The following is a 22,499-nucleotide window of genomic DNA, read 5'->3' on the forward strand; positions in this document are numbered from 1 at the left end:
ACTGGCTGGTATTTCACGGTCAATCGATTCCCAGGCATCGGGCACAAGTTGTGTGTTCATTCATTCCTTCGCTGCGAGCTAGTAAACTGTATTTGCCTTGTTCTATGACGCGATTTTCACTCCCTCCCCACCCTATGGTTTAAGCATGTCACACACAAACTACACAATGTTTGTGAATTTATGGATAGTTATATATCCTACTTAAGCTGCTCAGCTGGGCCTTAGGGCCCCACGTTACGAGATCACTGACTAGCTTTACTATGTACAGCCAATGTACCTGTATCTAATTTTCAGATACACAGCAATATGTATTGAGATCTCTTTAAACAAAACGCTACAGTTAGGAGCTATTTTTTGTTACGCTTAGTGACTAATGCTATTGGTACTTACGCAGTTTATCTGCATCAAAGACACTGAATGAACTGATTAGCCTTGTCTAATCTCAAGGACTGCATAATTGTAGTAAGGAGTTAGTCTACGGTTTAGATTTGTCTAATTGAAATAGATTTGTCTAATTGAAATACACAAATAAACTTTGGGTTGGGATGAAGTGCTCCCATACAGGCACTCTTGGCCCCATAGACTCAGAATTGATGGGTTGCCATGGTAGCCATGAGTCTAAACTCCCTTAGGACAAGGAACCTCTTTCAGGGTATTGTGACCTGCAGCCCTGGAGGGGAGTAAGGACCTCTTTCAGGGTATTGTGACCTGCAGCCCTGAGGGGGAGTAGGGACCTTTTCAGGGTATTGTGACCTGCAGCCCTGAAAGGGAGTAAGGACCTCTTTCGGGGTATTGTGACTGCAGCCCCGAAGAGGATTAGGAACCTCTCCCAGGGGTTTGTGACCTGCATCCCCGGAGAGGAGGGGGGTTTGACCCCCCCCCCCCCTTTACCAAGCCAGATTAGTGATTCATTTAGTGATGGCATTTACATGTAGTTACACTGGCCTGCTATTTGAGTACTTCATTCCCAACCCCTTACCCCACATATTGTTGTGTTCCTTTTTCTCATGGGTTGGGAGCATTAATGGATATCTCTGAGAGTGATAGACAAACTGAATCTAAATATTGCGTAATTGCTAGGTTCAACATGAAGTTGTTTTCAATCGACGTTGTCCTTAACGTTGCTCTCGTTGTTGCTTAAATTCCCTTTTGTTGTTTAGGGGGGAGCGTCTGTCTGCCTTTTCGACACATCTGATTGTTTGGTTGCGTTGTTTTCGGTCTTCGTTTGCTTTGCACTCGTTTGGTTGCTCATTTCTTTACCGTTTATTCACTATTTTTTTTTTGGATTGTTCGCACAGGGCAAATGTGTCCTCCGATTAATATTTCGAAATGTATTTAAACTTAGCGAGGGCCGAAGCTCCTTTGGTACTTTGATCTTTGATATTAAAATATCAACGAAAACATCCTTGCACTGTTCCATGTTTTCCGTAACTTTAAAAGGAAGCGAAACATAACCAAATCCTCCACGAAAACATCCACGCAACGCGCGAGAAACATCCGCAGAAGAACTGGGGACAGTCGTACATGTACCATGTTTCAAAATAGCTTAAGGTATAAAGCATATTTGATAGATGCACTCGCTTACCTTGATCTTCTCTTGCTACAGTATGATGTCACGATTTGTGCCCCGTGACCCTCCGTTATAGCCACCTCCGTTTAGTTGAACCGAAGTGGCTGTAGGCTTTTGAAATAAATTAATAAATTAGGAAACAGTGTTGAGGCCAGTAAAGTGTGTTAGTTTTAATCCATTGGTTAAGCAAACTCATAACTCAAAGGTGGTTCAAGAGAAGGGGGTAGGTTGAACGGATGGAACTCTAAACTTTTTTTAACACATATATATAATTTAAAAGAAAATGTATCCTCCGTTTGATAGATTTGCAAATATTACAATTGATATAGCCTAAATTAATAGTGAAGTATCACAAACTGATATTAGAATGTAAAAGGATACTAGTTCTGCCAAAGACTTTTGCTAAAAAGACAAAATCTTCCTTTAAAGGCAGGTCATCTGAAACCAAGGCGGTTGCTACTGTAATGTCAAATGATGTGAGGAGAATCCCGACATATCAAATGTATCGGCGAGAGATGAATGAAATCATCCTCCCATTTCCTTCATCCCCGATAACTGTTCAAGAGGGACGGGGGGTGGATGGTGGTTGATAAAATCTTCTTTCGATATTTCAAGGCTTTTTGCCGTTGATTAGACAGTCGTAAACTTGCTCGGCATGAAAATACGTTTTTTATTTCATTAGTAATACTATGTATTTCCAACTTGTTCTCCGTCTATCGCAGAGACCTGACAGGAAATCACATTCAGAATTTACCACAGGATATCTTCTCCTCTTTGGAGAACTTGCGATACCTGTAAGTATATCCATCATCTTTGTTTTTTGTTTAACCATCATTACAACTGCTAGCCTTGTTTTTTGCAAATGTCTACTCGGATTAGTATTATTTATTATTTTATTGTTATTTTAGTAGGAAAACAATCATTTCAAAATAGTTATTTAAGAAATAGAAAACAGCTTATACTTTCCGCTATAGATAACATTAAAATGTGGTCAGAACATCGGAGACACACTCCGCAATCGCTTCGTGTGCCATTTTTTCTTTTGCTGTTAAAACATTTTCACGTCATTGGTATGATCTACTACTGAAAAGACGAGCGGCAACATGGAGTATATATGGATTTTTACCTTTTTTTACAATAACTTGTAAGTCTATCACGTGCTAAGCGACCAATTGTTATAAAAGTACCGACACAGATGACGCGATCATTTGGAGTCTATCTTTTTGTTAAGGGTCGAGGGTCGAGGGTAATATATTTTTATGCCGATACATTGTACGGAAATGAGTTCGGGAGCTCTCTGTGGTGTCGCACTAGTTTGCTGAGGATGAAATGGTGTACAACAAATAATCAACTCGTGAAATGGCATTTCTTGGCCACTTACGCTGTGGCGGTTTTAATAGAAACTCAAATAAAAGTTAATTGTTAACAATGTCCATGGTAATTAAATTGTCATTTTCAGCAAAGGTGGGGCGAAAAAGGCGCCAAAAGCCACAACAATGTGGCAGCCCCACCAACACACCACTGCAGAACTCGCGAACTGAAAAACCGAGTTATAGTAGAGAAACTAGAATAATATGGACGGATCAGTAACACCCCGTGCCTGACTTACGTCACCGTCGAGTTTTGACAATAACGTAAAATGACAGAATAAGAACATCACAGTAGGCATAATCTACAGAGCAACGGACTCAGATATGAAATGTTTTCTTGAAAGAATTACTGAAATAACGGAAAAAATAAATCTCGTAAATAAAAAATGCTATTTTCTTGGGGATTTCAACATCGATTTACTAGGTGTAAATAACTCGGACATACCGGGAGAATTTCTCGACATCATTTATTCATCTTTTTTCAAACCACTAATTGGTAAGCATACCAGAATCACAACAAACACAGCTACACTAATTGATAATATTTTTACCAATGTTTTTGATGAGAAGGCTGCTTGCATTAATGGATTACTTTTTGCTGATATATCTGATCATATTCCTATCTTTCATATCCATAAACTAAGTAATGAAAACTTAAAAGAAAGTAAGAAAGTAACTTATGGAACTTGGTAATTGGTGAAACCTCCAAAAGAATTTTGGTGTAGAATTTTAGGGAGATAATGGCTTTCTAAAAAGCACTAGTAAGCTCATTCATTCTCTGCAATTGCCCCATTTTTAGTGCAGAGTGCACTATTGGGATGGATTAGGGGGCTGCTGTTCCCTAATGCACTAACACAATAAGGTGTAGACTTTAATGTTTGTTTAATTAATTAATTTCAATTAATTAATTGGCCTTGTGGGAAGGAAGGCTGGGTGGGGTAGCTATAGGTGCCCGTGTGTATTATGTCCTCATAAATTTAAGTTAATGGGACAACCATGAGTGATTGTGTGCTGGTTGCGTGACATGCAAAAAGGTAGAGGGTAGGATTTCACAGTCCAAAGTTTAGTGTAATCACATGCATTAGTAACGCAAACTGTACGCTAAGCCAATCAGAACTGGCTGGTATTTCACGGTCAATCGATTCCCAGGCATCGGGCACAAGTTGTGTGTTCATTCATTCCTTCGCTGCGAGCTAGTAAACTGTATTTGCCTTGTTCTATGACGCGATTTTCACTCCCTCCCCACCCTATGGTTTAAGCATGTCACACACAAACTACACAATGTTTGTGAATTTATGGATAGTTATATATCCTACTTAAGCTGCTCAGCTGGGCCTTAGGGCCCCACGTTACGAGATCACTGACTAGCTTTACTATGTACAGCCAATGTACCTGTATCTAATTTTCAGATACACAGCAATATGTATTGAGATCTCTTTAAACAAAACGCTACAGTTAGGAGCTATTTTTTGTTACGCTTAGTGACTAATGCTATTGGTACTTACGCAGTTTATCTGCATCAAAGACACTGAATGAACTGATTAGCCTTGTCTAATCTCAAGGACTGCATAATTGTAGTAAGGAGTTAGTCTACGGTTTAGATTTGTCTAATTGAAATAGATTTGTCTAATTGAAATACACAAATAAACTTTGGGTTGGGATGAAGTGCTCCCATACAGGCACTCTTGGCCCCATAGACTCAGAATTGATGGGTTGCCATGGTAGCCATGAGTCTAAACTCCCTTAGGACAAGGAACCTCTTTCAGGGTATTGTGACCTGCAGCCCTGGAGGGGAGTAAGGACCTCTTTCAGGGTATTGTGACCTGCAGCCCTGAGGGGGAGTAGGGACCTTTTCAGGGTATTGTGACCTGCAGCCCTGAAAGGGAGTAAGGACCTCTTTCGGGGTATTGTGACTGCAGCCCCGAAGAGGATTAGGAACCTCTCCCAGGGGTTTGTGACCTGCATCCCCGGAGAGGAGGGGGGTTTGACCCCCCCCCCCCCTTTACCAAGCCAGATTAGTGATTCATTTAGTGATGGCATTTACATGTAGTTACACTGGCCTGCTATTTGAGTACTTCATTCCCAACCCCTTACCCCACATATTGTTGTGTTCCTTTTTCTCATGGGTTGGGAGCATTAATGGATATCTCTGAGAGTGATAGACAAACTGAATCTAAATATTGCGTAATTGCTAGGTTCAACATGAAGTTGTTTTCAATCGACGTTGTCCTTAACGTTGCTCTCGTTGTTGCTTAAATTCCCTTTTGTTGTTTAGGGGGGAGCGTCTGTCTGCCTTTTCGACACATCTGATTGTTTGGTTGCGTTGTTTTCGGTCTTCGTTTGCTTTGCACTCGTTTGGTTGCTCATTTCTTTACCGTTTATTCACTATTTTTTTTTTGGATTGTTCGCACAGGGCAAATGTGTCCTCCGATTAATATTTCGAAATGTATTTAAACTTAGCGAGGGCCGAAGCTCCTTTGGTACTTTGATCTTTGATATTAAAATATCAACGAAAACATCCTTGCACTGTTCCATGTTTTCCGTAACTTTAAAAGGAAGCGAAACATAACCAAATCCTCCACGAAAACATCCACGCAACGCGCGAGAAACATCCGCAGAAGAACTGGGGACAGTCGTACATGTACCATGTTTCAAAATAGCTTAAGGTATAAGGCATATTTGATAGATGCACTCGCTTACCTTGATCTTCTCTTGCTACAGTATGATGTCACGATTTGTGCCCCGTGACCCTCCGTTATAGCCACCTCCGTTTAGTTGAACCGAAGTGGCTGTAGGCTTTTGAAATAAATTAATAAATTAGGAAACAGTGTTGAGGCCAGTAAAGTGTGTTAGTTTTAATCCATTGGTTAAGCAAACTCATAACTCAAAGGTGGTTCAAGAGAAGGGGGTAGGTTGAACGGATGGAACTCTAAACTTTTTTTAACACATATATATAATTTAAAAGAAAATGTATCCTCCGTTTGATAGATTTGCAAATATTACAATTGATATAGCCTAAATTAATAGTGAAGTATCACAAACTGATATTAGAATGTAAAAGGATACTAGTTCTGCCAAAGACTTTTGCTAAAAAGACAAAATCTTCCTTTAAAGGCAGGTCATCTGAAACCAAGGCGGTTGCTACTGTAATGTCAAATGATGTGAGGAGAATCCCGACATATCAAATGTATCGGCGAGAGATGAATGAAATCATCCTCCCATTTCCTTCATCCCCGATAACTGTTCAAGAGGGACGGGGGGTGGATGGTGGTTGATAAAATCTTCTTTCGATATTTCAAGGCTTTTTGCCGTTGATTAGACAGTCGTAAACTTGCTCGGCATGAAAATACGTTTTTTATTTCATTAGTAATACTATGTATTTCCAACTTGTTCTCCGTCTATCGCAGAGACCTGACAGGAAATCACATTCAGAATTTACCACAGGATATCTTCTCCTCTTTGGAGAACTTGCGATACCTGTAAGTATATCCATCATCTTTGTTTTTTGTTTAACCATCATTACAACTGCTAGCCTTGTTTTTTGCAAATGTCTACTCGGATTAGTATTATTTATTATTTTATTGTTATTTTAGTAGGAAAACAATCATTTCAAAATAGTTATTTAAGAAATAGAAAACAGCTTATACTTTCCGCTATAGATAACATTAAAATGTGGTCAGAACATCGGAGACACACTCCGCAATCGCTTCGTGTGCCATTTTTTCTTTTGCTGTTAAAACATTTTCACGTCATTGGTATGATCTACTACTGAAAAGACGAGCGGCAACATGGAGTATATATGGATTTTTACCTTTTTTTACAATAACTTGTAAGTCTATCACGTGCTAAGCGACCAATTGTTATAAAAGTACCGACACAGATGACGCGATCATTTGGAGTCTATCTTTTTGTTAAGGGTCGAGGGTCGAGGGTAATATATTTTTATGCCGATACATTGTACGGAAATGAGTTCGGGAGCTCTCTGTGGTGTCGCACTAGTTTGCTGAGGATGAAATGGTGTACAACAAATAATCAACTCGTGAAATGGCATTTCTTGGCCACTTACGCTGTGGCGGTTTTAATAGAAACTCAAATAAAAGTTAATTGTTAACAATGTCCATGGTAATTAAATTGTCATTTTCAGCAAAGGTGGGGCGAAAAAGGCGCCAAAAGCCACAACAATGTGGCAGCCCCACCAACACACCACTGCAGAACTCGCGAACTGAAAAACCGAGTTATAGTAGAGAAACTAGAATAATATGGACGGATCAGTAACACCCCGTGCCTGACTTACGTCACCGTCGAGTTTTGACAATAACGTAAAATGACAGAATAAGAACATCACAGTAGGCATAATCTACAGAGCAACGGACTCAGATATGAAATGTTTTCTTGAAAGAATTACTGAAATAACGGAAAAAATAAATCTCGTAAATAAAAAATGCTATTTTCTTGGGGATTTCAACATCGATTTACTAGGTGTAAATAACTCGGACATACCGGGAGAATTTCTCGACATCATTTATTCATCTTTTTTCAAACCACTAATTGGTAAGCATACCAGAATCACAACAAACACAGCTACACTAATTGATAATATTTTTACCAATGTTTTTGATGAGAAGGCTGCTTGCATTAATGGATTACTTTTTGCTGATATATCTGATCATATTCCTATCTTTCATATCCATAAACTAAGTAATGAAAACTTAAAAGAAAGTAAGAAAGTAACTTATGGAACTTGGTAATTGGTGAAACCTCCAAAAGAATTTTGGTGTAGAATTTTAGGGAGATAATGGCTTTCTAAAAAGCACTAGTAAGCTCATTCATTCTCTGCAATTGCCCCATTTTTAGTGCAGAGTGCACTATTGGGATGGATTAGGGGGCTGCTGTTCCCTAATGCACTAACACAATAAGGTGTAGACTTTAATGTTTGTTTAATTAATTAATTTCAATTAATTAATTGGCCTTGTGGGAAGGAAGGCTGGGTGGGGTAGCTATAGGTGCCCGTGTGTATTATGTCCTCATAAATTTAAGTTAATGGGACAACCATGAGTGATTGTGTGCTGGTTGCGTGACATGCAAAAAGGTAGAGGGTAGGATTTCACAGTCCAAAGTTTAGTGTAATCACATGCATTAGTAACGCAAACTGTACGCTAAGCCAATCAGAACTGGCTGGTATTTCACGGTCAATCGATTCCCAGGCATCGGGCACAAGTTGTGTGTTCATTCATTCCTTCGCTGCGAGCTAGTAAACTGTATTTGCCTTGTTCTATGACGCGATTTTCACTCCCTCCCCACCCTATGGTTTAAGCATGTCACACACAAACTACACAATGTTTGTGAATTTATGGATAGTTATATATCCTACTTAAGCTGCTCAGCTGGGCCTTAGGGCCCCACGTTACGAGATCACTGACTAGCTTTACTATGTACAGCCAATGTACCTGTATCTAATTTTCAGATACACAGCAATATGTATTGAGATCTCTTTAAACAAAACGCTACAGTTAGGAGCTATTTTTTGTTACGCTTAGTGACTAATGCTATTGGTACTTACGCAGTTTATCTGCATCAAAGACACTGAATGAACTGATTAGCCTTGTCTAATCTCAAGGACTGCATAATTGTAGTAAGGAGTTAGTCTACGGTTTAGATTTGTCTAATTGAAATAGATTTGTCTAATTGAAATACACAAATAAACTTTGGGTTGGGATGAAGTGCTCCCATACAGGCACTCTTGGCCCCATAGACTCAGAATTGATGGGTTGCCATGGTAGCCATGAGTCTAAACTCCCTTAGGACAAGGAACCTCTTTCAGGGTATTGTGACCTGCAGCCCTGGAGGGGAGTAAGGACCTCTTTCAGGGTATTGTGACCTGCAGCCCTGAGGGGGAGTAGGGACCTTTTCAGGGTATTGTGACCTGCAGCCCTGAAAGGGAGTAAGGACCTCTTTCGGGGTATTGTGACTGCAGCCCCGAAGAGGATTAGGAACCTCTCCCAGGGGTTTGTGACCTGCATCCCCGGAGAGGAGGGGGGTTTGACCCCCCCCCCCCCTTTACCAAGCCAGATTAGTGATTCATTTAGTGATGGCATTTACATGTAGTTACACTGGCCTGCTATTTGAGTACTTCATTCCCAACCCCTTACCCCACATATTGTTGTGTTCCTTTTTCTCATGGGTTGGGAGCATTAATGGATATCTCTGAGAGTGATAGACAAACTGAATCTAAATATTGCGTAATTGCTAGGTTCAACATGAAGTTGTTTTCAATCGACGTTGTCCTTAACGTTGCTCTCGTTGTTGCTTAAATTCCCTTTTGTTGTTTAGGGGGGAGCGTCTGTCTGCCTTTTCGACACATCTGATTGTTTGGTTGCGTTGTTTTCGGTCTTCGTTTGCTTTGCACTCGTTTGGTTGCTCATTTCTTTACCGTTTATTCACTATTTTTTTTTTGGATTGTTCGCACAGGGCAAATGTGTCCTCCGATTAATATTTCGAAATGTATTTAAACTTAGCGAGGGCCGAAGCTCCTTTGGTACTTTGATCTTTGATATTAAAATATCAACGAAAACATCCTTGCACTGTTCCATGTTTTCCGTAACTTTAAAAGGAAGCGAAACATAACCAAATCCTCCACGAAAACATCCACGCAACGCGCGAGAAACATCCGCAGAAGAACTGGGGACAGTCGTACATGTACCATGTTTCAAAATAGCTTAAGGTATAAGGCATATTTGATAGATGCACTCGCTTACCTTGATCTTCTCTTGCTACAGTATGATGTCACGATTTGTGCCCCGTGACCCTCCGTTATAGCCACCTCCGTTTAGTTGAACCGAAGTGGCTGTAGGCTTTTGAAATAAATTAATAAATTAGGAAACAGTGTTGAGGCCAGTAAAGTGTGTTAGTTTTAATCCATTGGTTAAGCAAACTCATAACTCAAAGGTGGTTCAAGAGAAGGGGGTAGGTTGAACGGATGGAACTCTAAACTTTTTTTAACACATATATATAATTTAAAAGAAAATGTATCCTCCGTTTGATAGATTTGCAAATATTACAATTGATATAGCCTAAATTAATAGTGAAGTATCACAAACTGATATTAGAATGTAAAAGGATACTAGTTCTGCCAAAGACTTTTGCTAAAAAGACAAAATCTTCCTTTAAAGGCAGGTCATCTGAAACCAAGGCGGTTGCTACTGTAATGTCAAATGATGTGAGGAGAATCCCGACATATCAAATGTATCGGCGAGAGATGAATGAAATCATCCTCCCATTTCCTTCATCCCCGATAACTGTTCAAGAGGGACGGGGGGTGGATGGTGGTTGATAAAATCTTCTTTCGATATTTCAAGGCTTTTTGCCGTTGATTAGACAGTCGTAAACTTGCTCGGCATGAAAATACGTTTTTTATTTCATTAGTAATACTATGTATTTCCAACTTGTTCTCCGTCTATCGCAGAGACCTGACAGGAAATCACATTCAGAATTTACCACAGGATATCTTCTCCTCTTTGGAGAACTTGCGATACCTGTAAGTATATCCATCATCTTTGTTTTTTGTTTAACCATCATTACAACTGCTAGCCTTGCTTTTTGCAAATGTCTACTCGGATTAGTATTATTTATTATTTTATTGTTATTTTAGTAGGAAAACAATCATTTCAAAATAGTTATTTAAGAAATAGAAAACAGCTTATACTTTCCGCTATAGATAACATTAAAATGTGGTCAGAACATCGGAGACACACTCCGCAATCGCTTCGTGTGCCATTTTTTCTTTTGCTGTTAAAACATTTTCACGTCATTGGTATGATCTACTACTGAAAAGACGAGCGGCAACATGGAGTATATATGGATTTTTACCTTTTTTTACAATAACTTGTAAGTCTATCACGTGCTAAGCGACCAATTGTTATAAAAGTACCGACACAGATGACGCGATCATTTGGAGTCTATCTTTTTGTTAAGGGTCGAGGGTCGAGGGTAATATATTTTTATGCCGATACATTGTACGGAAATGAGTTCGGGAGCTCTTTGTGGTGTCGCACTAGTTTGCTGAGGATGAAATGGTGTACAACAAATAATCAACTCGTGAAATGGCATTTCTTGGCCACTTACGCTGTGGCGGTTTTAATAGAAACTCAAATAAAAGTTAATTGTTAACAATGTCCATGGTAATTAAATTGTCATTTTCAGCAAAGGTGGGGCGAAAAAGGCGCCAAAAGCCACAACAATGTGGCAGCCCCACCAACACACCACTGCAGAACTCGCGAACTGAAAAACCGAGTTATAGTAGAGAAACTAGAATAATATGGACGGATCAGTAACACCCCGTGCCTGACTTACGTCACCGTCGAGTTTTGACAATAACGTAAAATGACAGAATAAGAACATCACAGTAGGCATAATCTACAGAGCAACGGACTCAGATATGAAATGTTTTCTTGAAAGAATTACTGAAATAACGGAAAAAATAAATCTCGTAAATAAAAAATGCTATTTTCTTGGGGATTTCAACATCGATTTACTAGGTGTAAATAACTCGGACATACCGGGAGAATTTCTCGACATCATTTATTCATCTTTTTTCAAACCACTAATTGGTAAGCATACCAGAATCACAACAAACACAGCTACACTAATTGATAATATTTTTACCAATGTTTTTGATGAGAAGGCTGCTTGCATTAATGGATTACTTTTTGCTGATATATCTGATCATATTCCTATCTTTCATATCCATAAACTAAGTAATGAAAACTTAAAAGAAAGTAAGAAAGTAAAAAGTATAAGAATATATGATAAACATTCTATGGAAAGTTCCATCAACAATTTAGATTGTGTTGATTGGAGAAAAAGTAAAAATAACGAAGATCCTAACATATATTATAATAACTTTATCCAGAAATTTACTGAAATACACAACGACTCTTTCCCAATTTAAAAAGTTAAAATCAAATCCAAAATTATTAAGTCCTGGGTCACTAAAGGCATACTTAAATCAATTAAAAGAAAGAATTTACTTTATAAATCTTATATTAAGTCTCCTAATATTACAAACAAAAGAAATTTACTACATATAGAAATAAATTAAATCACCTTTTAAGACTCTCCAAAAAGCATTATATTGACAAGAAAATAAAAGAATCTGAAAACAACATGAAAGAAACATGGAAAATAATAAATTCCCTTCTTAACAAATCTAAAGGTAAAAATAACTATCCAACACATTTTTCAGACAACAATACCGGGGATACAGATTATAACATTATAGCAAATACGTTTTGCAGATATTTTTCAAACATAGGGTCAAATCTGGCAAAGAAAATCCCTGAAGTGAATGTTAACTATAAATCTTTCTTGTAAGGAAATTATATCAACAGTTTATTTTTCAAGAACACAACACCAGGCGAAATTGAATCTATTACAATGAAGCTTAAAAATAAATCAAGTTATGGTTCAGATAAACTAAGTACAGCTCTGGTAAAAAACGTTATTACACTAATTTCTAAACCTTTGAGTGAAACTATAAACTTGTCCCTAACAAAAGACATTGTGCCTGACAAAATGAAAATAGCTTAAGTCATACCGCTTTTTAGATCTGAAGATAATAACATTTACAGAAACTTCAGGCCAGTGTCAATCTTACCTTAATTTTCAAAGATTTTAGAGAAAGTTTTTACAATCGACTTTTAGATTACTTAACTAAATTTAACATCTTAAACAAAAACCAGTATGGCTTCAGGCAAAAACACTCTACTGCATTGGCAATTTTAGATTTTGTAGAAAAAATACATTTTGCAATTGACAATGGCGAATACTGTATAGGTATCTTTTTAGATCTCGCAAAAGCCTTTGATACAGTGAACCACACAATCCTATTGAACAAACTTGAACATTATGGAATCAGAGGTATACCACTCTTATGGTTTAAGAAATACTTATCTAACAGAAAACAGTATGTACAATTCAAAGGAGTAGACTCAGAAATGTCAGACATAATATGTGAGGTTCCACAGGGGTCAGTACTTGGGCCACTCCTATTCTTGATATACATCGATGACATAAGTACTTCCTCAAATGTGTTTTCCTTCACATTATTTGCTGATGACACCAACATATTTTACAAAAATAAAAGTCTAAACCAATTACTTACAAAAGCAAATGGTGAGTTAACTAAACTTTCTCTATGGTTCAAAGCAAATAAATTATCTTTAAATATTTCTAAAACAACTTACATGTTATTTTCAAACAGAAAAACATGAATGAGACTATAAATTTAATGATAGACGAGAACATCATTGACAGAGTTAGGGAATGCAAGTTTCTTGGCACAGTAATAGATGAAAACTAACATGGAAACCCCATATTAGCTTGATAACAAGTAAAATATCAAAAAATATTGGAATTATGTTTAAAGTAGGGCAATTTTTAACCAAAGAAACGACCAAAACCTTATATTACACTCTTGTTTACCGTTACATACATTACTGTGTCCGGAAAGGCACCGCCAAACCAATGCCTACCAAATACCGCACCATAACCTTTAGATGCCGCGGCATCTGTACATAATTCAAGTGTAGAGGAAGTTTCCCAGCGGTCCGACGGAAAAAATGCCCTTCTATTAAAATTATCTAGAAATGTTAACCACATACGAATATCATGTTTAGATTCTCTGTTTAAACGGATGTGGTGATAAGGGCTTGTTAGACCGCTGGTAAGGTCAATTAAGCGGCGTAAAAAAGCGCGGCCTGGGATGACAACAGAACAACAGAAGTTTAACAGGCCAATTAAAGACTGCAGTTCGCGCACAGTGACGGAGCGTTTCTTGTGAAAGTGATGTAGTAAGGTACGACATTTGGTAAGCTTGTCTAACGGCAACCTGGCCTCCTGCCGCACAGAATCGAGCTCTATACCAGCAAACTGTAAAGTGGTATTCGGTCCCACTGTTTTGTCCTGGGCAATTGGGACTCCAAGAAAGTTGCGCATATCGAGAAACTTATGAAGGTCTTCACCGCATTTAACTCTACTTGGCGCAATAAACAAAAATTCGTCTAAAATATGCAAAACGGCAGACATGTAAGTGTTGCATGGCAAGCCACTCTAAAGAAGAACTGAACTTTTCGAAAATCGCGCAGCTCGACCTTAGTCCCATAGCGAGACAACGATCAAAATAGTATTCATTTGCCCATTTGATACCGAGTAACGGGTACTTCAACGGGTGAACAGGAATTATACGAAATGCGGACTTAATATCCGTTTTAGCCAAAAAGCAACCCGCACCTAATTTCTTTAAAATATGAATGGCATTACTAATAGTAGCATAATGGACTGATGAACATTCGTCAGGAATGGAATCATTTACAGACGAACCTTTTGGGTATGATAAATGGTGAATTAATCTAAATTCATTAGGAGCCTTCTTGGGAACCATGCCAATGGGCGAAATACGAAAAATGGGAAAAGGTGGAGCCTTGAAAGGTCCCACAACCCTACTAGCTTCGATTTCCTTCATTAATTTTGAGGAAACAATTTCCGGATTCTGGAGGGCACCTTGCAAATTAGGAGATTCAAAAGAAGATAATTCGCCGATGTGAGAAATTCGAAAACCGTTCCGAAAACCGTCAACTAATAAGGTTTTTAAGGCTGGACTATAACCAGCCAATAAATTCTCAAACCGGTCCGCTTTTACGGGGGTGACTGGCTGGCTGTCCAACACTTGGATTAATAAGTTGTGATCCGGATTTTCCGACATTGGGGCGCTGGTGGGTTGAGGAAACCTGACATTGACTTGCCGGATGTTTTGCATTGCATTTAAAGCAGACATGCTCATATTGGCATCCCCTGCACTGCATACCGGCGTGAAATGTCCAACATGTCCCTTTGGGAAATTTGCTGGTAGAAGGTCGAAAACGGACTGGTGCGCGGGCCTTATCCGCACCTGCGGATGATGGAGTTTTGCCGCAAATATTGGACATCGCCCTAAGCCATAATTCCCAGTGGATTTGATCCCAAGGGTAACGGTGAGGTGCAGATTGTCTTAAGTAGCGGAACTGCTCGTCATAAAAAAGCCAGTCGGCCGATTTATGAGAAAGATCACGCACCACTTCACAATATTTCATCAACTTTGGGGCGTCATCAGCAGCTTTCTCCGAATAAATCGTGACGAAAATGTTAAAGGCAGTTATCCACTGCTGAATAGTTGTCACCTTCTTTGGCGTGTGATAAGGCTCAAGAGTTAGGTGGGGTTGACCCGAGACACTACCAGGGGAGCTCATAGATAAGGCATAGCGCTCACGGGGAGGAGCTACTGACAACAACACACCAAAATCTATGTATTCGTGGGCCCAAATTTTTGCTTTCGTTTTTGAGCTAACTCTAGCACCTAAATCTCCGCCAATGCTGGTAAAAAGCTGGCGCGGTTCATCCCCAACACTCAAGGGAGAAAGAGGTGGATCCGCGCCTTGCGTACCTGTGGGTTGAATGAGGTTTGAAATCTCCTCGTTCACCAGATGGTCAACCTGACCAAGTGCTGTGGTAGTGCTGGCGGGGACACTCACTTGATGCTGCGTGGCCATGGCGTCCTTCACGGCCGCGGAGACAGCAGCGGTAATTGTGTTGGTGAGCGCCTGGAGATTTAACTGGACCATCCCCGGGACTGCAGCAGACTGGGTATCTTGTACTATTGCAGCTGGCTCGGCCTCTTACAGATCAGAGGCAGGCGGCAACGAGCGAAGACGCTTAGAACGGCTTCCAGCGCCATCAGTACGCTTCTTAGGCGGCATGATTAAGCGAGAAGAAATGATCTATATAATAACGGATGTTAGGTGACAGCATTAACCGCATACAAGGTAAAATGAGCTTAAGACAATTACCATGACGGGAAGAAATCTATAACTAAATCGACAACCTCAGAGGTGCCGGATTAAAGTAACCGCCAAATAGCTGCGGTATGTGAAAAAGGATTAAAAAAGACTGTTATCAGACCGAGACAACGCCTTTGCTGTAAATTGCGACAAGTGAGATAAATAACAATCATAAAAGCTCATTTCCATGAACAAATAGATATGCATTGACAGTAATACCGAGTGCATTGGACACACCTATGGAAATAGGCGGTCAAAATGGATTGTACACTCATGCGGTAAGCTGCAAGCAAAAAACAATAAGCAAAGCCGGTATAGAACAAATACACACCTATCTACTGTGTTTATCATATAAAAAGAATGCACACTTATGTACTGTGCAAAACGTATAAAACAAAGGCACACTAATGTACTGTGCATACCGTATAACACGGGCACAAATGTACTGTGTACATAGGTGGCCAAATGATAAGCCAACGGAAACAGCAATGAAAAGGTATGCGGCAAATGAAAACCGCAAAAATAGCTGAATCACGAGGCAACAAGACACGGCTTGGTGTAAAATGTACACTGTACATATATCAAAAGGAAATGGCTTGAATTAGCGTCAGACAGCATAGTTCGGCCTAATGGTCGACAATTGAACGAATGCGTAATGACTTTAAAACGGCCCCTGCCTATTGAGGTGGACACCAGCACGCGCGAGAAATCTCTGGGATGAATTCCGAAAGCCTCTATGTCCCCAGAAAAAGACATGAGGGAGGGCGTCGAGGAACGTTTTAACATGTTTGTTAAACGCGCGAACACGCATGTTGAATACAGGATCGGACCCCAGAAGGGTTTGGCAGACACAAATAAGCTTAACGTTGTACGTGTCGTGCAGAATGGTAACAAGCTCCTCGATAGAAGAACCCACAACTAAAGCATCAAGACGAGAAAGATCATTGGTTCCCAGCTGTAAAATAACTATGTCTGGAGCGAATGAAGCGACCACGGGGAGGTCGTATTGCAACGTCTTATCCACAGTTCTCCCCCCAACACCACGCCATTTAAATGTGGCAGCATTATTTAACAAGAATTAGTGGTTAAGGTTAGGGTTTGCGGCAACGACGTTCTCTAAACGCCTAATGAATGAATGCCCCAGGATAAAAATTAGAGGGAGACGCATTCTAATGCAATACAAAATATCTCTTCAACTTCCCTGAAAAAATGTTATCGCCAAGAGATATACTCGCTGTGATGGTGAAAGCAACAGGGAATGAGTGAGAATGCGACCAGTCTTTTATACTGGCGGATAGATAACACTCTTTAACATGATTGGCTGTTATGTCACATGACAGACCACCATCGGATCGACAAATATGTGCCTTGAATACAATAGGTCAATTTATCGACATAAAAAACATCATGCCTTGGCTTGATGTTTGTTTTTTTTTTTTTTTTCTGGGTTTGTTTAAATCAAGTTATTAGTGCCAGATATATTCATCTGATATGGATACAAGTTAAAACGTGCGTTTTAACATGTTTATCTAAAGAAAAAAACATTGAAAAATAATTCGAGTAAAATGTTCCTCGTTCTCTGCTCCCCCCTACCCCCCTCATGGGAGTGAATTACTGGCAGTAGAGTCTCTGTAGTGTCCCACTCTCACCGGTCCAACCGCACGAGGAGCCTCCGGCGCGTCTTCGATGCGACTTACTTTAAATAAGAGGTCAAAAGCCCTTTGCCTCCCTCTTGGGAGGCATTTTTTTATACTCGCACATGGCATAGCCTCGTTTTGGTGCTAAGCTTATTTTCGTCCTATAATGCCGTGAAATTGCTGTTCTCATTTCTTAACTTGACAGACGTGTTAAACTCGTGATTTTCTTCACATCTATTAGCTTGACAGTAGCTACAGCTTGAATTACCTTAAAATCTTTTTCTTCAGGCAATTATTTATTTGGGTCAAATAAGAAGAGAAAATAAGAAAAACACATGCAAGAGCTCGCAAAGCACACACACAAAGACTAATTATATTTATACATACAGATTGGTTTACAATGTACATTTTTGATTGGACATTCATGTTATGGTCAAGTGACAAATGTCATTACAAAGTATCCGCCGACCGGGATCACGTGACCATATTGCAGGTTCAAGTTTAGAGCTTATCGAAAACACGTGTTTTTTTAAGTTGACCGCTGATCAAGTGCTGGTTTTCGATTGCACCGCGAGCTCATGTTAGTTTCACTTGTTGCAAAGAGGGCTGGGTTTTTCGGAAGCCGCTTAACGCTAACCCAGGATTAAAGTTCACTGAAGTATAAATTTTTCTTGCAGAAAGTGTTTTTCACTGCTTCTTTTGTGTATGTTGAAATTATTCAAGTTCAAAACAGAAGGCAAAGCAATATACAGAAAACCTTACAGCAAGAGTTACACAACTTAAGTCAAATTTCTTGCTTTTCCTGGGTTAGCGAAACCGGCTATCAACAATCCGGCCCAGGACCTCCGGTTTTAGGCTTGGCTAAATCTACTTATTAACCAAACATTCTCCCTTATTTTAGGTCTCTGGCATCGAACAACATTGAAGGGCTACCCCCGGGATTACTTTCCGATCTATCAATGCTTTGGTCCTTGTAAGCTTGTTTGCAGTTCTTTTTTCTTTAATTTTTGTGAACGTAATTATTAGTGATAATTAAGTATTTGTTCGAACTATGACACTGACCCTGTCAACTCCAGCTTGATTTCAACATTACAAACATTGCTTTTTGATTATCGTTATCGGTCGTTTATCGGTAAGTTTTGTTTTTACATTGTGTAGAGATCAAGACTGAAAACAGCAGTGCACAGTGTTATGAAGGAAATACATGTATCCAGCTAGATGAGACAAATTTATACGTTTATCCATTAAAGAAAGGAATTGCAAGGCCTTTGGTCTATTCCTTTTATAAACATATTACATCAAGATCATTGCTTTCCACTTATTGGCGAGATAAAAACACAATTTTATTTCACTACAGTAAAATGTCACACTTTTTGTCCGTCTACTATACAGAAAATCCGTGTAAATTAAGACTAAAATAAGATATGATTTAGATAAACGTTTATGCAGCAACGGTCGAGAGAAGATCAAGATAAGAGAGTCAATCCTGCATAGAGACTTCATACCCAAGGTAATCCGTCATTTTATATGTTTTGATTTTCAATAGACGATTCATCGACCTTTTTTGTTTGCGCTCTCAGCCGTGTTTTTGTGCTCGTTTGGCTGTTCATTCCTTTGCCGTTCATTTGGTTTCAGGGAGTCTCATAAGCAAATCACAGTGGGAACAGCAACATAGTTAATATAGGGAACTGATTACGAAGTGTAGCAAACATCAAAGGAGTAAACAAAGATACCAAGATTTATGCTGGAATGTCCACGACCGGGCACAATCTTTTGTTTTGAGCTCATACACTTTGCATGAGTTACGTAACCAAGACGTCTCTATTGGTTAGTTGCTTGGTCAGTAGTAAACAATTGTTGTGTTTTGAGCACGGTCAAGGCTAAAAAACAGAACAAAATCACACAACAAAGAACTTTGTCGAGTTTCATAACCATTCCCCTCCGTTAACTATGATAGCAACGAGTATAATAGCTGTCTAACACAACAATGTGAAATGATCACATTCTGCGCATTCTAGATAACATGAAATACGACGGGTAATTTAAAAAAAAAATTGGCTTTTGATGCTGTCTTGCATATTATATTTTGGATATCTCCGAGAGTGATAGACAAACTGAATCTAAATATTGCGTAATTCCTAGGTTCAACATAAAGTTGTTTCTAATCGACGTTGTCCTTGATGTTGTTCTCCTTGTTGCTTTAAGTCCATCTTGTTGTTTAGGCGGGAGCGTCTGTCTGCATTTTCGAACATCTGATTGTTTGGTTGCGATGTTTTCAGTTCGGCCTTCGTTTGCTTTGCACTCGTTTGGTTGCTCATTTCTTTACCGTTTATTCAGTTTTTTTATTGTTTGGACGGGCAAATCTGTCCTCCGATTAAAGTTTCGAAATGTATTTAAACTTGGCGAGGGCCGAAGCTCCTTTGGTTCTTTGATATTAAAATATCAGGGAAGGCATCCTTGCACGGGTAACCCGAAAACACTGACCCCCGGTCCGCGGACCCCCACTACGGACCGGGTCCACGGACTACCTATGGACCGGTCCACAGACTCCCGCTACGGACCCCTTCTACGGACCAACCCCCAAAATATAATAAAAATGATAAATAAATATTTCAGTTACAGGTTGTCTAATAGATTACTCGTCACGGCGAAATTTCGAACGCTACATTGTGCAAATGGGCAGACCTGGATTCAGGCTCGGGTGCAATTTATATAATTACACATTGCCATTTTCTTTGCTGTGGCCATAAAGTATACGAAAGACGCGTACAGGGAAGCCTCCTGGAAGCCTCGAAATTTGTGTTCTGTCCCCTGTGCCATTTTGTTCAGCCCATCCTCCCGTGGGTTCGTGAATTAGTTCCAGGCTTCACAATTTACTCAGCGGAATAACAGATACAAACAAGAATAAACGGCCTAAAAATATATCTTCCATAGCCAGATTGAGCCACGAATGGAAGGTAACAACTTTCCTTCTTACCATCGGCATCTCCTCAAGCTGAAAACAGCTTTTAGGGAGGGGGTGGGGTGGTAAAAACCCAATTCTGTTACATTTGCACAGTGTAACACTCGAAAAATCACCGACACGAGTCTGAATCTATTAGACAACCGATAAGAGAAGTCTTTATTTATTATTTTTACACTATTTTAGGGTGGTCCGTAGAGGGGGTCCGTAGGGGTAGTCCATGGACCGGTCCGTAGGATAGTCCGCGAACCCGGTCCATTGTGGGGGTCCGCGTACCGGGGGTCAGTGTTTTCGGGTTACCCATCCTTGCACTGCATGTTCCATGTTTTCCTTGGCTTTCAAACGAAGCGAAATATAACCAATTCTTCCACGAAAACATCCACGCAACGCGCGAGAAACATCCGCGGAAGAACTGGGTACAGTCGTACATGTACCATGTTTCAAAATAACTTAAGGTACAAGGCATATATGATAGGTTCACTCTCTTAGCTTGATCTTCTCTTGCTACAGTATGATGTCACAATTTGTGCCCCGTGACCCTCCGTTATAGCCACCTCCGTTTAGCTGAACCGGAGTGGCTGTAGACTTCTGAATAATTTAATAAATTACGAAACAGTGTTGAGGCCAGTAAAGTGAGTTCGTTTTAATCTATTGGTTAAGCAAACTCATAACTCAAAGGTGGTTCAAGAGAGAGGGGTAAGTTAAATGGATGGAACTCTAAACTTTTTTTCAATACATACAAATAATTTAAGAGAAAATGCTTCCTCCGCTTTGGTAGATTTGCAAATCTTACAATTAATATAATCTAAATTGATAGTGAAGTATCACAAACCGATACTAGAATGTAAAAGGGTACTAGTTCTGCAATGTTGCCAAAGACTTCTGTGAAAAAGGCAAAATCTTGCTTTGAAGGCAGGCCAACTGAAACCAAGGCAGTTGCTACTGTAATATCAAATGATGTGGGGAGACTCACGACATATCAAATGTATCGGCGAGAGATGAATGAATTCATCCTCCCATTCCCTTCATTTCCGATAACTGTTCAAGAGAGATGGGGGGTGGGTGGTTGTTGATGAAATCTTCTTTTGAGATTTCAAGGCTTTTTGCCGTTGATTAGACAGTCGTAAACTTGCTCGGCATGAAAATACGTTCTTTATCTCATTAGTAATACTATGTATCTGCAACTTGTTCTCCGTCCATCGCAGAGACCTGGGAGGAAATCACATTCAGAATTTACCAGAGGATATCTTCTCCGCTTTGGTGAACTTGAACGACCTGTAAGTATATCGATCATCTTTTCTTTTTAGTTAAACAGCTTATACTTTCCGTTATAGATAACATCTAAATGTGGTCAGAACATCGGTGACACACTCCGCAATCGCCTCGTGAGCCATTTTTTCTTTTGCTGTTAAAACATTTTCACGTCATTGGTATGATCTACTACTGAAAAGACGAGCTGCAACAAGGAGTTTATATGGCTTTTTACCTTTTTTACAATAACTTTTAACTCTATCACGTGCTAAGCGGCCAATTGTTATAAAAGTACCGACACAGATGGCGCGATCATTTGGAGTCTATCGTTTTGTTGAGGGTCGAGGGCCCAGGGTCGAGGGTAATATATTTTTATGCCGATACCTTGTAAGGAAATGAGTTCGGGAGCTCTTTGTGGTGTCGCACTAGTTTGCTGAGGATGATATGGTGTACAACAAATAGTCAACTCGTGAATTGGCATTTCTTGGCCACTTATACTGTGGCGGTTTTAATAGAAATTCAAATAAAAGTTAATTGTTAACAATGTCCATGGTAATTAAATTGTCATTTTCAGCAAAGGTGGGGCGAAAAAGGCGCCAAAAGCCACAACAATGTGGCAGCCCCACCAACACACCACTGCAGAACTCGCGAACTGAAAAACCGAGTTATAGTAGAGAAACTAGAATAATATGGACGGATCAGTATCACCCCGTGCCTGACTTACGTCACCGTCGAGTTTTGACAATACCGTAAAATGACAGAGTAAGAACATCACAGTAGGCGTAATCTATAGAGCTCCGGACTCAGAGATGAAATGTTTTCTTGAAAGAATTACTGAAA

At 39.6% G+C, this 22,499-nt stretch overlaps 2 protein-coding genes across 2 annotated transcripts in view; both read left to right on the plus strand.

Moving 5' to 3' along the window:
* Window positions 1–2,368, plus strand: part of LOC149109924 (uncharacterized) — a 43,382-nt gene extending 41,014 nt beyond the window's left edge. Inside the window, exon 9 of the mRNA XM_089293903.1 lies at window positions 2,293–2,368. Coding sequence (XP_089150029.1) covers window positions 2,293–2,368 — 76 coding nt within the window. The remainder of the gene's footprint in view (window positions 1–2,292) is intronic.
* An 8,015-nt stretch (window positions 2,369–10,383) lies between these two features.
* Window positions 10,384–22,499, plus strand: part of LOC149109929 (uncharacterized) — an 84,250-nt gene continuing 72,134 nt past the window's right edge. The window contains exons 1-3 of the mRNA XM_089293902.1: window positions 10,384–10,474; window positions 18,348–18,419; window positions 21,614–21,685. Of these exons, the coding sequence (XP_089150028.1) occupies window positions 18,406–18,419; window positions 21,614–21,685 (86 nt within the window). The 5' untranslated portion in view covers window positions 10,384–10,474; window positions 18,348–18,405. The remainder of the gene's footprint in view (window positions 10,475–18,347; window positions 18,420–21,613; window positions 21,686–22,499) is intronic.

Source organism: Orbicella faveolata, unplaced genomic scaffold (genome assembly GCF_042242905.1).
Source record: "Orbicella faveolata isolate gen_17 unplaced genomic scaffold, um_ofav_v1 contig_25, whole genome shotgun sequence".
NCBI classification, from domain to species: Eukaryota; Metazoa; Cnidaria; class Anthozoa; order Scleractinia; family Merulinidae; genus Orbicella; species Orbicella faveolata.